At 33.1% G+C, this 15,442-nt stretch overlaps 1 protein-coding gene across 8 annotated transcripts in view; it reads right to left on the reverse strand.

Moving 5' to 3' along the window:
* Positions 1-7,735: 7,735 nt before the first annotated feature.
* The window catches only part of LOC103571360 (dystrophin), a 257,760-nt gene continuing 250,053 nt past the window's right edge, over positions 7,736-15,442 (reverse strand). For 7 of the 8 annotated variants that reach the window (XM_053741360.1, XM_053741364.1, XM_053741368.1 and 4 more), the window contains one exon: positions 7,736-8,290. In XM_053741360.1, the coding sequence (XP_053597335.1) occupies positions 8,048-8,290 (243 nt within the window). In that variant the 3' untranslated portion in view covers positions 7,736-8,047. Of the gene's footprint in view, positions 8,291-8,945; positions 9,052-15,442 lie in introns of all 8 variants that reach the window. The other variant, XM_053741353.1, reaches the window with a different exon arrangement.

Genomic DNA, 15,442 nt, shown 5'->3' on the forward strand with positions numbered 1-15,442 from the left:
TAAACCTCGTTCTGGTTGGAAAATTCCCACCACAGCTTCTTAGCCCAAAAAGAATCTTTGAAGCTGTGGAAACGTTTCTCAACAAGAATCCGCAGTACCGGATCCCAATAGAAACAGAAGATCTGTATAATAAGGAAGCCTCCAAATTAATGAAGTTCGAGCATAAGTTTTACAAGGATAACCTAATTCTGACACTTCGCCTACCTTTAGTGCAGTTACTTAAATACAATTTGTACAAACTTCATCCTTATCCGGTTCGTCAAATTTTTGGAAATAATTCTAAAGGATCCGCCTATATACAACCCCGATCGGATTATGTGATGATGTTCTCAAATCATGAATGGTACACGTTAGTTCAAGAGGACGAACTTAAGCAATGTCAAGAATTAAGGAATCCCTCTATATGCAAACCCAACTTTGTAATATACGAAACAGCTATCCATCCTTCATGTGAAGCTGATTTGTTCGCAAGTTCAAGACTCGATTCGTTCAGCAGGTGCGACATCAGATTGAGTAAAACTCATTATCTGTTCTGGAAATCCTTAAAAGAAATTAAGGGATGGATATACTCCATACCTCATCTAAGCTTGCTTCAAGTCTCACGTCATGGAAGTTCCACTGAATACATAAAAATATCCGGTATGGGAACTCTCACCCTTAGCCCTGGTTATTCTGCAAGAATCGGTTATACTACCCTGTATGGGTCAGAAGACTCAACGGCCCTACTACAACCTCAACCGAAGATCGGGCTTAATTTTACGCAATTACTTCCTGAAATTCACAAATATCGACCTCTCAGCTCGGTCAATTACAACGACGACAGTCCAACGCCCGTATCACTCATCGATTCCTATGGATTTCTTTCCTACGTCTACACCTTAAAACAAATAGAACAAGAATTACAACTTATCGAACCAATCTAAACGCATGAAGATTTACAACTTTATCTCTTGCATGGAATATTAATTACTACCTTAGTCATAACGGTGTATTTAATCTTTCTAACACGAAAACTAACTTACAAACTATTTCTTTGCTATACTAGGAACAATTCTCCTGTTGTAAGCACTAAATCGACTTATCAAAGAAGCATCATAGTCGACGACGGGGTCGACCAAAATCTTGCAGCAATAATCGAAGCTTTACCTTCGACGTCTCCTACACATAATAATGAATTATGTGTAAAGGTCTTATCGAAAACAGACTCGACACTGACCAAGAGCGAGACGCTCGTATAAACGAACGTCAAATACAATCTGAATATCAAAGAGGTTTCGAAGATTTCCATCGACTAACTGCTCACTTCATCCTTCGAAATTTCTGGAGAACAGCACAAGTTAAGCGAGCATTCAGACAACATCTAAGATCCAGAAACGATTTAATACACCAGGACTTTTTCAACGACGAGGCCCACGACTTCGATCCAGCAACAGATTTTAAACTTTACGACAAATATTTGCAACCATTCAAAATAAGAAAACCTTCTTCATTAAGTCGCGAAGACCTCGAAAACGCCTGCCTATTCAGCGAATACAAGGCTCTCAGAAATAGTTATCTGCGAGTTTATTGGTCAGAAAATTTACTATACCGTTGTACACGTGTTAGTTATCAAAGAAGTTCAGCTTACAACCAGTTCGACGAATTACGAGACACGTTCTTCTTCTTTCTTTGCGGAGTAAATAAAACAAATACTGCTGTAAAGTGATATGGATATAGTTATTGATATCCAAGGATTCTGGAGTAACAAGGAAGAATTTATCCCAAAGGAAGTTGCCCTGGTTGCTACCACCGAAGACATTTTAGGCCACTGGATAATAGAACAGCCTTTTCCATATCATAAACTGACACCACGAAATCAGCAAAGAAACGACTGGGTAACGGAAAAACATCACGGTATTCATTGGGAAGACGGTGATACCCAACTCCAAGAAGTAATAAATATCCTTAAAAATTACGCTAAGAACGCAAGGAAAGTCTACACTAAAGGATCAATTAAAGCTACTTATCTACAAAAGATCCTGAATCGTGACATTGTAAACTTAGAGATTAAAAATTATAATTGTCCTAAGTTTGACGTAATTCGCACCTCGTCAACTACCTGCACGACTCATGGACTCAGGAAAAATTACTACTGTGCTTTAACTAACGCCATCTGCATAAGACAGTGGGTACGAGATCATCAGTTAAAATCTTTTCCTTTATAAAACAAGCAATATGTCTCTAGAAACAACAGACGAATACTCTTCTAGAAGTCGTCCCCTTGGTATAGACACCTTGTTCATCTATCTCGCCTCCTTAATTGTAATACGAGAACATTGGCATCGACGTATGTGTCTAAGAGCCTTAAGACGTTTACGTCGCAGCGACCTATATAAGAATCATCCGAATCCATGGACTCTAGAAGCCGATCTCTGCACCCCTTGTGGATCCCTACTCATAAAAACTACTGATAATATCGAGCCTAGTTGTAAAGAAATACAAGCTGCATGGATCATAGCCCAGGATAAGGATATCAGAACTCAATTCATGAGGAATTACTGGATTAGTCATCGTTATTTAAAAACCCAACGCAAGTATAAGAAAATTCGAGCCCAGTACGTGCATCCCCTTTCCAATCTCGACCTACCACAGCTGTTTGGAGAAATACCATGGGCAACCGACAACATAGACCTACCTGATAACTATCCGATAAACTGCGCTTACAGATTGATAAATTTATTGATGGTGGGACACTTCTACCAGCGAGAAAGCACTCAGATTTATTTAGATGCGATAATTGATAATTATAAGCAACCTTTTAAATCCTTAACCACCGACTTACAGGAAACATTTTCTCTTCCTCAACTGTTGGATGATCTCATATCTTGGAGTAATGAAAGAGAAAATCGTGCAAGTCCTACGTCCATCAATCTGCAATATTCATCACCATCAACCTCTTCAATTCGTAAAGACCAGAGGCTCCGTTACCATCCATACTTGATACCTCAAAATCACGTAGAACTACTAGAGAATCTTGACGATATAGAACTAAGTTCCCCAAATTCAACTACGAACGGGAATCACAGCAACAAGAGAAGGAAAATACAACGTTGGCATCGACCAGTCAAAAGGCAGACCCATATACACCCAGTTACAAGAAGGTATTCTCGAATTAGAACAATCCATAAGAAAAGGTGTATCAATAACAACCACCCGACTGTAAGTTAACTGGAAAAGTAAGATACCAGCGTATATAATCACATAATATCATATATCCAAGAACTAACAAAATAAAATCATTACTAACACAATGAATACACATGTACTAAACCATGTAAACACTCTTATCAATAGGATCATAATTTTTCCTCTGGATACGAGTGGGTACAAATAAATAAAAAAAAAAAAACCCAAAAACACAAAAGGAAAAAAAAATTTATATATATAACTCTTCGACTTCTTAATTTACTAACATATACTAAGGAAACACATACATTAACCCATACACTTATTACCTAATATACACCTATTTGACTCAGCTAACCATAGTTCAAGTCAAAACATTAACCCTTTAGCGAGAAGACAGAAACTCTAATACAAAAAAAATATATACATATACATATATTTCTATGCGTTTTCCTTCTTCACGTTAATACGACTCTAACAATGCTCCTTACAAATTAACACTAACCCATATGCATGCTAATATATGCAACTATTCCTATTCATGATGATGATTAACTAATTCTTAAAAATCATGGGTACGAATAGACGCATTAACAAATATTTAATCTACACGTAATTTGAAAACGGTATACGAAAAAGACAAGAAAAAATTCCCCAAAATTTGAAACAAAACAAAAAAATATATATATATATATATATATATATATATATATATATATATATATATATATATATATATATATATATATATATATATATATATATATATATATATATAAACTATAATAATCAAATCAGTAGATAGTACCATCTACAATAGCCATGATTAAGTTAAAAGAATTATAACGTATACCGTAATTAATTTCCACGACGGAGACGCGGATTAACCGGTAAACCGTATGCGGTCACCCACGTGTGAAAATAAAAATAATAAATAATAACAAATAAATGATTTTAAATGTTTCATCCAAATTAAAATAAATACTAAGTTATAAACAATAATGAAATTATAAATAATGAACTCTTGGAGTGCCTGAACCAGCTCCTCAGGCTGGGTTAGTGCACGCAGGCGCCAGACCGTTTATCCCAAAACGGACAAAATTTAATTCAGGGGGAAAGTCTGCAAGGAAAATCCGAGCAAGTGACACACGACAAAGCGGACAAACAATTGAGGAAAATAAAATAAAATGAATAATAATAAGAAAAAGAAAAATAGTAAATATATAATAAATAATTATATTACAAATAATAAGTAATATAAGGAAAATGAAATTAAGTTGCAGGAAAAGATCCAGGGAAAATAAATATTAAATTTTCCCCGACAGCTGTTGGTTTCCGTATTTTAATTGAAACAGTACTCAATATAATTAATAATACTTTACAATAAATAATTTTTGTTAAATTAACCACAACACTAACACTCGGTGGTTATAAGAAAATAATAACGTTATATAAATTCAACCCAAGATATATATAATTTAATTTAATTAACACTAGTAATTTTAATATTAAATAAAAAGAAACCAATTATTTTCACTCAAATTTTTCCAGACAACAATAAAAAATAATAATAATAATCTTACTTTATTTTATCTCTCAACACGCTTGAGAGAGAGAAAGACACGGAATTTTTCCTCACTCACACTCAAAAGGATAAATTTCTCGGTACTACCAAATTATAAATATATAACATATAAAGTTAAATAATAATTTTTGCATAAAATCTCGTTAATAATTTTTACCGCTGGGATACATATAATCAAAATAAAATAATTATAATGCTATGCAATTATCTTAAATAATAATAGACGTAAATAATAATTAATAATCTTATACAAATATTCTAAATAAAACAGAAAAATAATAATTATATTAACTCGGGAATTTTTCATCCGAGTGCTGACATCAGTGTCTGAGGAATTTATAAGTACAGCGTGTATCGTATAGCTATTTACACTACCAATGGGTATGGGTATATATATATATATATATATATACCGGCAACGTTTCACGACGTTGCGTATGCTTTTAATATGAATATGTATTTAATTACCAAAAATTTTCACCAACATACGAAATAATATTTAATGATAATCAATAATAATTCTCTCGTGTATCATTCAGTAAATAAGTAATAACTGCAGATGAATAATTTTCTCCGCGGCGACCAACAACTACCGGGGGAGGCTAGCACGTGAAAGTATATTATCCAGCGAAATAAATACAAAGTACTTACTCAAAATCAGCAATAATCAGCAAAAATAATAATCAATATTGTAAATGAAGTAAGGTAATTAATTGTTTGAATTTATTCACCCGGTAAACTTTACTTATTTTAACCAAAAAAGAGAAACTTTATTGCAACAACAAAAATCACGTCCGTACACAACGCTTGTCCGTATCTTTCTAACTTAATTGTCTCAACCTCCACCTGTTGGTCGTCGCACACATGACACTACTGTCCCCATAATCTTTATTATAATTACATTTGTCAGCCCTGGGCCTTACTCAAATTAAAATTATAAATATAAAATATAAACCATAAATCCACAGACAACTGAATGGTACATAATTAATTAATTAAATATATGAACTATTACTCTATATCCTTCATATCGGATAATGAATTAAATAATAGTAACCCAAATAATAAACATCAATTCACGTCATCAGTGGGATGACAAGTTTAAACAAAGTAATGTGTTGTCAATTTTTGGGGCATAATATAATGCTGGATTATGCATCCCAATTAATTCAAAATTATAAAACATAATTAAAACAAACAAAAGTCACGCGTTTGTGCTTAAATCATAAATTATAAAAATAAAAATAAATTAAATCACACATGTGCTCTCTCATACCCTTCGCGCATGCGCGAGCACCGTGTACGGACTGCCGTCTCATCGGCGAAATGGCGGAATGCCCGCGTAACGATTCAAATTTAAATTTATAATTAAAATAATTAACTTAAAACTAAATAAAATCAAATAATTTGAATCGTTACGTGACAGAATATTTGTTTGTTTGTTTGTTAATATTAAAATCTAACCGCATAATGTAAGGTACTAAGATAGCTCGTATAACATGATAGATATATTTATATATATAACCTCTTAATAGGAAAAATGATAATAATGTATCTACTCTGTTAACGAAACGCCATAGGAATATTGTAAGGAAAACAATAACTAAGTATAATAATAAGTTAAAATACCTAAATTTAAAAATGCATGGGCACTTAGACAATATAAGTAATTCAGCTAAATTAAGTATAAAGCTACAATAACTATGTAAACATATAAATTAAAATATATATATATATATATATATATATATATATATATATATATATATATATATATATATATATATATATATATATGTATATACTTTACTATTCTTGACACTAGAGACACATATAATTCAGTAACAGTTCATTTTAGGACAGGACTGATTACTATTCTGAATGTTAATGAGATCTGCGAGATTTAAGTAACCATTTTTCTTGCTTCATGATAAATGTTCGTATTTCCCTGTTTAAAAATATTGATTGAAAAGAATTAAAAGTCATGAAATTTGAATTGCTTTCAACCATTTCAATTCTTTTGTTTGTATATGTAGATATACAGTTTGCATGGAGTGACCGCTTCACAATTCTCTTCAATCAGTATCTCTAACCAGGGTTTATATAGCAACAAGAACTGTGCTGAGAGGTTTGTATACTCTTCTAACATGAACGGTGACTATTTTAACAGAAACCAGTCATATATGTTTCATGTACTGTATGGTACAGCACTGGTTACTGTTTAAAAAGTAATAGTACGTGTTAAGCAATGACTCAATCATGTTCTCAAATATGAATCAGTCATATTAAAATGTATTTTTCCCTATGTTTTTTGTCGATTACTGTTCAGAACAATAACCAGTACCATTTTTTTTTTTCATGTACTATACTTTTTAGTATCAAATGTATAAATGATAATTATTTCTCCGATATTTTAAATATTAAGTAAATAATTTTTTTTTGGTTAAAAAATTTATAAGAAACGCGGTTATTTGTCGCTGACGTACGTAAACTCGGGCGTTGAATTCGTTCGTATTCTCTGCTCAGTGTTTCCAATTACTACCAGTGACTTATTCAATTTATCTTTTTCTTTAATAAAAAAATTTTTATTTTAGTAAAAAAATTAAAATTGTCTTTTCGTATAAGCTTGTTTTTGAATTTTGAATAATCATAGTTATGATATTCGGCAACACCGCAATATTAAATAGACTGTTGCGGAACACATGTAAATAACTCTCCTCAGAATGTTACAGCAAGTGAAGGTAAAATACTCTCTCGCGCTTGACACATGGGTTATATGCCCAATAGTCTTCAGCTGACAAGTGATTACAAGTTCAATGGCTATTGAGTGTGAACTCTGATCAACAATTTAACCCCAGTTTACTACAGATCTAGCTAAGCTAAACATCAATTCGTACAGCAAAAATGTTACGTAGGCACAGGGAATGATTGTTGGTGGAAAAAAAAAAATTCATAATTCGATTTCGCTAAGAAATACTCAATAAATCTCCATTAATGGATTCGTTTATTTTCAAGTTAACAAACTACTATATAATATGATGTATTGAAAGTATATACAAAAGTTACAAGATTATTGAAAAATGAGCGAATTAGCTAGAACATTATAATAAGGTTCATATTAATCATTGTTAGTTTATTATCAAGATTTAACTACCAAGTTTTTGTAAAGCAGACCATGATATCGATTAAGTAGAATTATTCCTGTTTAAAATGGAATTTAACTACAGCTATTTTATTGACAATCTTAAAGATGGGCATGTTGAAATAAATTACAAAAATTCATCGTTTCACACAAAATTAATAAACATGGACTGCAGCTCCTATTTGATGCAGACTGTCTTCACAGGGCTGATGGGATGTCACAGCTTTAATCCTAAGTAGTAGTCCAACATTTATGGAGTTGTTCTGTCTTTTAGAAATGGTGGTTGTTAAACGATTAACCATTAACATGTAACAAATTTCTTGGATTTTGTAAATGGGGTGGAGGTGGTGGTGGCCGTCTTTGACAATTTGTATTACAACTATCATGGATTTCTCCATCTGTAAAACATAACAAAACAATAATCATTCAAAACTTCTATCTTTCTTAGTTATGAAGTGGTTTGTATTGAATCTTATTTCATTTCATTTTGTAATTTAGTTCAAATTTAACCGTTTCTTATAATCAAATATAACGCTTAAGCGCTATATTGTTTATATTACTATCTATTATATGTTTGTATACACTAATGCGAAATTTTTTTGGACCTTTAATTTTTTCCATTGGTGTATTATTGCACGTTTATGGAGGTATACGGAGTGGTGTCCATGCAGTTTCTAGCCCGGGCTGGCCAGCCTGAGATGGGTTGAAGACTAGATACACTGAGAGAAAACTGCATAGTTGTGATAACATAAAGAGATGAGTATGAAAAAATAGTACTCTTAACAAATATTTATAGTTTCTTATACTGTGCCATAGTGTCCGAACCTATTTGAAAGTAGCAGTATCAACAAAACATTACTAACATTTTTAACTTTGCGCGAAAAAAACTGATAATTTTCGAAAATTCGGGAAGTTATTGGTTTCGGTACAATTTTCGAAAATCAAATTTCTATTAGATCTTGACGTTTTGAGGTTCTAGGAAGCTATTCTGACTGATTTCAAGGTGATGTCGAGTGTATGTACGTACGTGTGTCTGATTAATTTAACAACTACCTTCGATAATAGAATTGTGTCCGTTGATTTTAACTGGTGAATCCGTGGCTAATTGGGATGCTGTCACATTCCTCGCTTGTAAAATTCCATTTTGAGACACAGCTGGCTGAAATATAATTATGGGAATTTAGAGTTTAAAGATCTCAGTAAGTAGTTCAGTTTTCTAAAAAAGTACGAATTCTTCCGTTTAGTTTTGTACAAAATATACTTCCATAAATATTCAGGCATGATCATGCTTGACCAAGCATAATCAGTTCCGATCAAGCACAATCCCTAGAATTATTAAAAAAAAAAAAATAATGACAATTGAATTTTAAATTAACTTATGTATTTAGTATCGATGTAAAGTTGACGGTTACTGGCTGAATAAGGTTATTTCAATTTAATCCGTGACGGGTCTCGAACCCACGACCATCGTGTTTTGAAGCACGTCCGCTGTCCACTAGGCTGACCTGTCTCGTTCAGTTTACGACGATTCTTAACATCGATTTTTAATTATTTAAAATTTTAGGAAATCTTATATAATTGTCTGAAATTTCATAAAATTTTGTGAAATTTCATAAAATTATACAAAATATCACAAAAATTTTACATATTTACAAACAAAATTCGAAGGAATATCGGTAAATTTTTTTTTTTAATTTCTAAAATTTTTCGAAATTAACTGAAATTATGTAATTTTATTAAACTATAAAATTGTAAAAATATTTTTAAAAATTAATTAGAAACCAAGAGATAATTTTCATAAAATTTTATTTAGTTTGATAAAATTTCATGACATTTTGTAGGATTTCGTGTAAAGCCAAAACTTCAATTATGAAGTTTAAAAATATATAAAATTTCATATCACTAAGTCCTTGGAATCTTCATAACAACAATGTAAAAATTGATAAATTTTCATGAAATTTTATAAAACTTTATGAAGTTTTAAAAAACTTATGAAATTCTGCAAAACTCTACAAAATTTTACAAAAACAAAGTTTTGGCCTTTCACGAAATTTCACAAAATTTTGTGAAATGTTGCGATAGTTTATGCAATTTCATAGAATGCTTATGGTTGCTGATAAAATTTCTGAGTTTTCTCATATTATAAAGTTTTATAAAATTTTGTAAAATTTCATACCAATACCCAGTGAACACATGACCTTGTTTTGACGTCATACGTAGGTATTCAGTCACGAGCTTCACTAATTTGAATCAAGCTTTGTGCATTTCCTCTAAGTCCGGGCGTTGCCGAGCTCGCTACTGACTGAAGGTCAGAATAGTGCCGGGTCACTTGCTATTTGGGCCTGGTACATATAAATTCTAACTCAAGGCCGTGTCAAGACGCTTTGAGAACCCGCTACAAGCCGGCTAATCATATAATTCGTTTTATATTGGCCAGCCAATGAGAGACTTCGCTATCAACTGCTTCCTGTTGGCGCGCTTTTAAGCCAATGGGAAAATTCGTTATATACAGCAAGGCTGCCACGTCGACACCAACCTTCTCGATGACTCAACGACGCTACCAGAGTGCAGCCAGATCGCGGACGAAAAGTACCCTTTCCCTAGCACCACTAGAGCGTGACACACAACCAAAACGATGTGTGTCGATGTGTCGAGAAGCCGTAAACAGCTGAGAAAAACCGAACCTGGCAGGCAAACTGAGGGGAATAGCATCCTTACCACACATCGCGGAGAGGCATCACACACACAGCTACGAACTGTTGGTGTGAATACTGAAAACCCGAATGCCGCCGAAGCCAACATCGGTTGCGCGGGAGAAAATGTACGCCTCAAATTTTTTTTATGCATATTTCAGTCAATAAATTTGTAAAATGTATAAATAATAATAATTATTATTATTTTATTAATTAAAAGTTAATTATTATTTGATTAAATAATAATTAATTATTATTATTAAATCTCAAATAGAATTTTTATATATGCTGTTATGTTATTGTTTCGAGGCGCTCAGACAGACGCGCGGCAAATCTTTTGCTCGAAACTCACTGAGTCGTGTATTCGAATCCACGACTGAGGCGATTTTTTTTTTTTTTCATTTTCCAATAAAAAAAATCGAACTATGATTATCTTTTTCTACTTAATTAATCACTGTTGATTTTCAAAAATAATCCAATGGATATATTTCTAGTATATATAAAAACTAAACCCTCATTCAATATTTCGATTACTCTTGATAATATTAATAATTTATCAACAATCATCACGTTACATAGCTGTAACGTGTTACAATGGTCGCGCGCTAACTCTTTTGTATCAGACTCTCTAAGACGTCTGTTCGATTCCCCGATTTTTTTTTTTTTAAATTTATAATGCTTTTTTTTTACTAATTACTTACTTGTAATTCGATGTTACTACCTGAAAATCTCGCTATTTATATAAAAATTTAAATGCCCAAGGTTTTTTAAAGTGCGCGTAAATAAGACAGTCCTGATCAACAATCGACGATTCTTATGTTTTTCCGTTGACGCATTTACGTTGACGGACTCGTGCTTTCTGGAAGGCATACTTTCTGTTATCGTTGGTGCAGTAGGTTTTATTTAAATATTCTGTGACAAAGATTTTTGTCATAATAATTAGTGATATATGTTGATATTAATAGATTTATGTTCAGTAATATTATGTGATTCATATCTAGTGATCTCTTCAAATTATTACACGTATGTATGCATATTTTTTTTCTCTGATTAAAAAAAACGATTCAAACAATTAGAAATAATTTATCAAGATTCAATATTAATACTATTTATTATTGAGTGAATCGTTTTGTTTAATCAGGGCTATTTTCTTAATTTTTTCGATTTTTTGAAAGCATTGTATCATCGGTTTTGTTTATTTTTGACAATGAATTTATCCGATCCTTCTGCCAAGAAGGCAAAAAGATCAAAGAACTTTCAACACCAATGGTTCAATGAAAATCCACAGTGGAAGACATGGGTGAAACATTGTCCGTCAGATCCAAAAAAATTGTTTGCATTGCGTGTAATTGTTCTTTGTCTTGTGAATACTCGCTAATTGAGAGACATTCTCAATCCAAGTCGCACTCGAAAAACATGCTATTGTTAAATATCAGCCATGATTCTTTTAACGTCTCTGGTAATTCTCAAGAGTCCAGTTCAACTTCATCGTCACCTGAATTAGACTTTAATGAACGTGTAAAACCAGCGGAAATTCAATATGCGTATTTTCTCGTTGAACATAATATTCTTTTGACGATGGCACCACAAATATTAAATTTCTTCCAATCCATTGGTCAAGAGTCTACTGTTTTGTAGAAAATGAACATGGGCAAGACCAAAGCTACTGGGATTGTAAATAATGTCGTTAGCGTTCATGAGTCACAACGGGTTGAAGAAGTTCTTCGAAAAACCAAGTTTTCTGCTCATGTTGACGAAACTTCTGATAACACGAGTGACAAGTGGATGTCGTTAGTGGTTCGCTACGTCGATCCAAATTCTTTGTTGGCTACGACCGAGTTGGTGCAGCTAATTCACGTCGATGCGACTTACTGCTCGGCTAAACGACTTGTCGAGGAATTTGAAAAAGCCTTGGAAAAAAAGGCGATTCCTCTCGAGCAACTTATTGGACTTGCGTGTGACAATGCATCGGTCATGGTTGGAAAATATAATTCATTTAAAACACATTTGACCAAACGTCTTCCTCATCTTATGACGTTACGATGCATTTGTCACTCTTTAGCGTTGATCGCTAAAAAAGCATGCTCTGCGATTCCAGAAGAAATCCAGAACTTCATCTCTAAAATACCCACTTTCATCAATAGTAGTCCGAAACGGTTGGCAAATTTTGATATTTTTCAGCGTGCTTCTGAAGATCATCCTTCTAAGCTTTTACGATTTGCCCCAACAAGATGGTTCTCTTACGTATTTTTTTGACTGATCAAGTCGTAGAAAAAGTTGCAAGTGCAGTTGATTTGCTTGCAATCATGAATAATCCCATTACAAAAGCATACCTGCTTCTCTTGAAATTTGCAATTGACCCTTTAGAAAAGACTAATGCTCATTTCCAAGGAAGCGCAACTTTAGTTCATCAATTACAACCTTCTTCGAAGAAGTTGCTTATTGATGTTCTTCAAAGGTTCATGAAACCAGCTTTGTTAAAGCCTGAAATCATTGACAATGAGGCTCGTAACATTGACTTTGGATCCATCACGAATTAACGTGATGCATTTAAAGTAGATGTTGGAGACGATTGTAAGGATTACTTACAGGCCGAACTAAGCTCTGGGGTTTCTGAATCGATCATTGACCAGGTTAATCGTAATTGTTTAAAATTCTTTGTAAAAGCTGCAGAACAAATTCGCGAAAGACTTCCGTTTGATCATAAATTTTTGTCTGACTTAACCGTTTTTACAAGCGAAATCGCTCTTCTTGATTCTGATAGAGAATCATCGGTTTCTCAAGTAGAAAACGTCTGCCGTGAATTAAACGTTCCACAGGTGGAGCTCTTACGGGAAGAATGGCGTTTCTTATTTGACGTCGATTCGAATCTGAAAGAACGGTGGTGCCAATTATCATTCGACGACATGTGGAAAGAAATTTGCACCTTCACTACTTCAGATGGGATTGTAAAGTTTCCAACTTTGCGCTTGCTGTTAAGTGTGATAAGAGCACTTCCTCATTCTAACGCTCCGGCGGAGAGGGCTTTTTCTTTCATACCTGACACCAAGACTAATAAGAGAAACTGTCTGAGTCACGAAACCCTGAATTTCCTATGTGTAGTAAGATCTGTCTCCAAATCGTGGGATCAAAATTCAGTAGAGATGGTCATCGACAAAAGTTATGTTTGAATGATGACTTCGTGCAACTTATATCCAGAGAAGAAAGAATTCTAGTCGCAAAAAATGAATTTATTCGCGCATGATTGTAATGATGAATGCGAAATGAATGACTGTTCAGAATATAAGTAACTCCCTCTCATCGTTTAATTGCTTTTAGCTCTTCCACTGTGAATAGCTTCAAGATGTTTCATATAATTGTTCAGTTTTTTAATTTTTAAGGACTAAATTTATTTTGTAAAGACATTAAAGTTGTAAATTTTGCTTTATTTATGTTATTACTTGCAGATTTATTTGTTTTATGTTGTTGAAAATTAATTATTTTATTCTTTGTTAGAGATAAGTTAAAGCGACAAGATCAGTTTTTTTTTATTTTCTTTTTTTTGTTATTACTGCCATGTATAGTCACTGTACCACCTTACTTTACTCTTTTGCCTTTAATCGCGATTGCCAGACTTCTATTTCTTCCTATTTCTTCCTCTTTTGTGCGGCTGGGGCCCGACTTATGTCTGCTGTACTTACATCATCATGTGATGCCCTATACCCCACCTTTTTGCAGTAGAAGTATAGCATCAAGGAGAAACCACAGAGAAAACCCATTGTCAATACAGTCAGAACGAGCGAAGTTCCAGTGCTTTAAGCTCAGTTTGGTTTCTTTTATTTTCTTTATTACTTGAAGTTTTATTCTTCTATTTTATGTATAACAATACTAAATTTGAAAGCTTCATAATTCCATCGCAACCTATCCAAACCCTGCTATCAACACGCTTCCTAACTATATATATTGCAGTATATATCAGCTGATATATTGCACTAGGGCGAGAAAACCTATCACTTCAAAAGATTATGCATTATAATCTCTACTACGTCCTAAACATCTCTTTCATGCTTCTCCCTTTTTAGCGACAAAGCCTTTGGGATCTAGGTGATCTTTTAAATCTTTTCTTCTTTTCCAAGGTTCATAACTATTAAGTTGGCAACCGGTCAGGTGGGGGTTTTAGTCGGTAGGCGCCAGATGCGAATCCGACACTATCCTTCCGGATGTCTTTTAGAGATTTCCCCCTCTTACTCCCGTTCAAATAAAAAAAAAAAAAAAAAAAAAAACTTTATTTGTTATATGTCACTTCTTGTTCAGAGATTTATTAATTTATAAAAAAAAACTTAGAGCTTCAAGCTCAGTTTTGTCGTTTATATTTATTTATTCATTTATTTATCTATTTATTCAAGCCAATCGGCTTTATACATCTCATTTAGGGGAAGGGGATCAAAATGGGCCCCCTAAAATTTTGAGTTCCTCCAATGATTTGGAGGCGGAATGGACCTCCAAGCACTTAGGGGCCCATTTTGCCCCCGCCCTTCCCCTAACTATTAAAAATCAAAGACAATGAAAAAAAAACAAATCTACAAAATATCAATACTAACAATCGACAGAATTTGGTCTGAAAGGATTTTCTGACGTATCGTCCAAAGAACTTATTTTTGATAATTTTATTTAATTCGGACTTAGAAAACATCTATTTATTTATATCATTATGCATTTTTTTATTCTATTAAATTTTTTCAAATAGGCTTCCCCATCAAATCAACGCTTCGGGATGTATTCCGATTTAAATAAATCAATTTTTATTCATAATCGTTTGCATCACTTGTGAAGAAAATGGTGTGGATTTTCGTGATACCCGGCCTAAAATACGTAAGA

Source organism: Microplitis demolitor, chromosome 1 (assembly GCF_026212275.2).
Source record: "Microplitis demolitor isolate Queensland-Clemson2020A chromosome 1, iyMicDemo2.1a, whole genome shotgun sequence".
Classification (NCBI taxonomy): Eukaryota; Metazoa; Arthropoda; class Insecta; order Hymenoptera; family Braconidae; genus Microplitis; species Microplitis demolitor.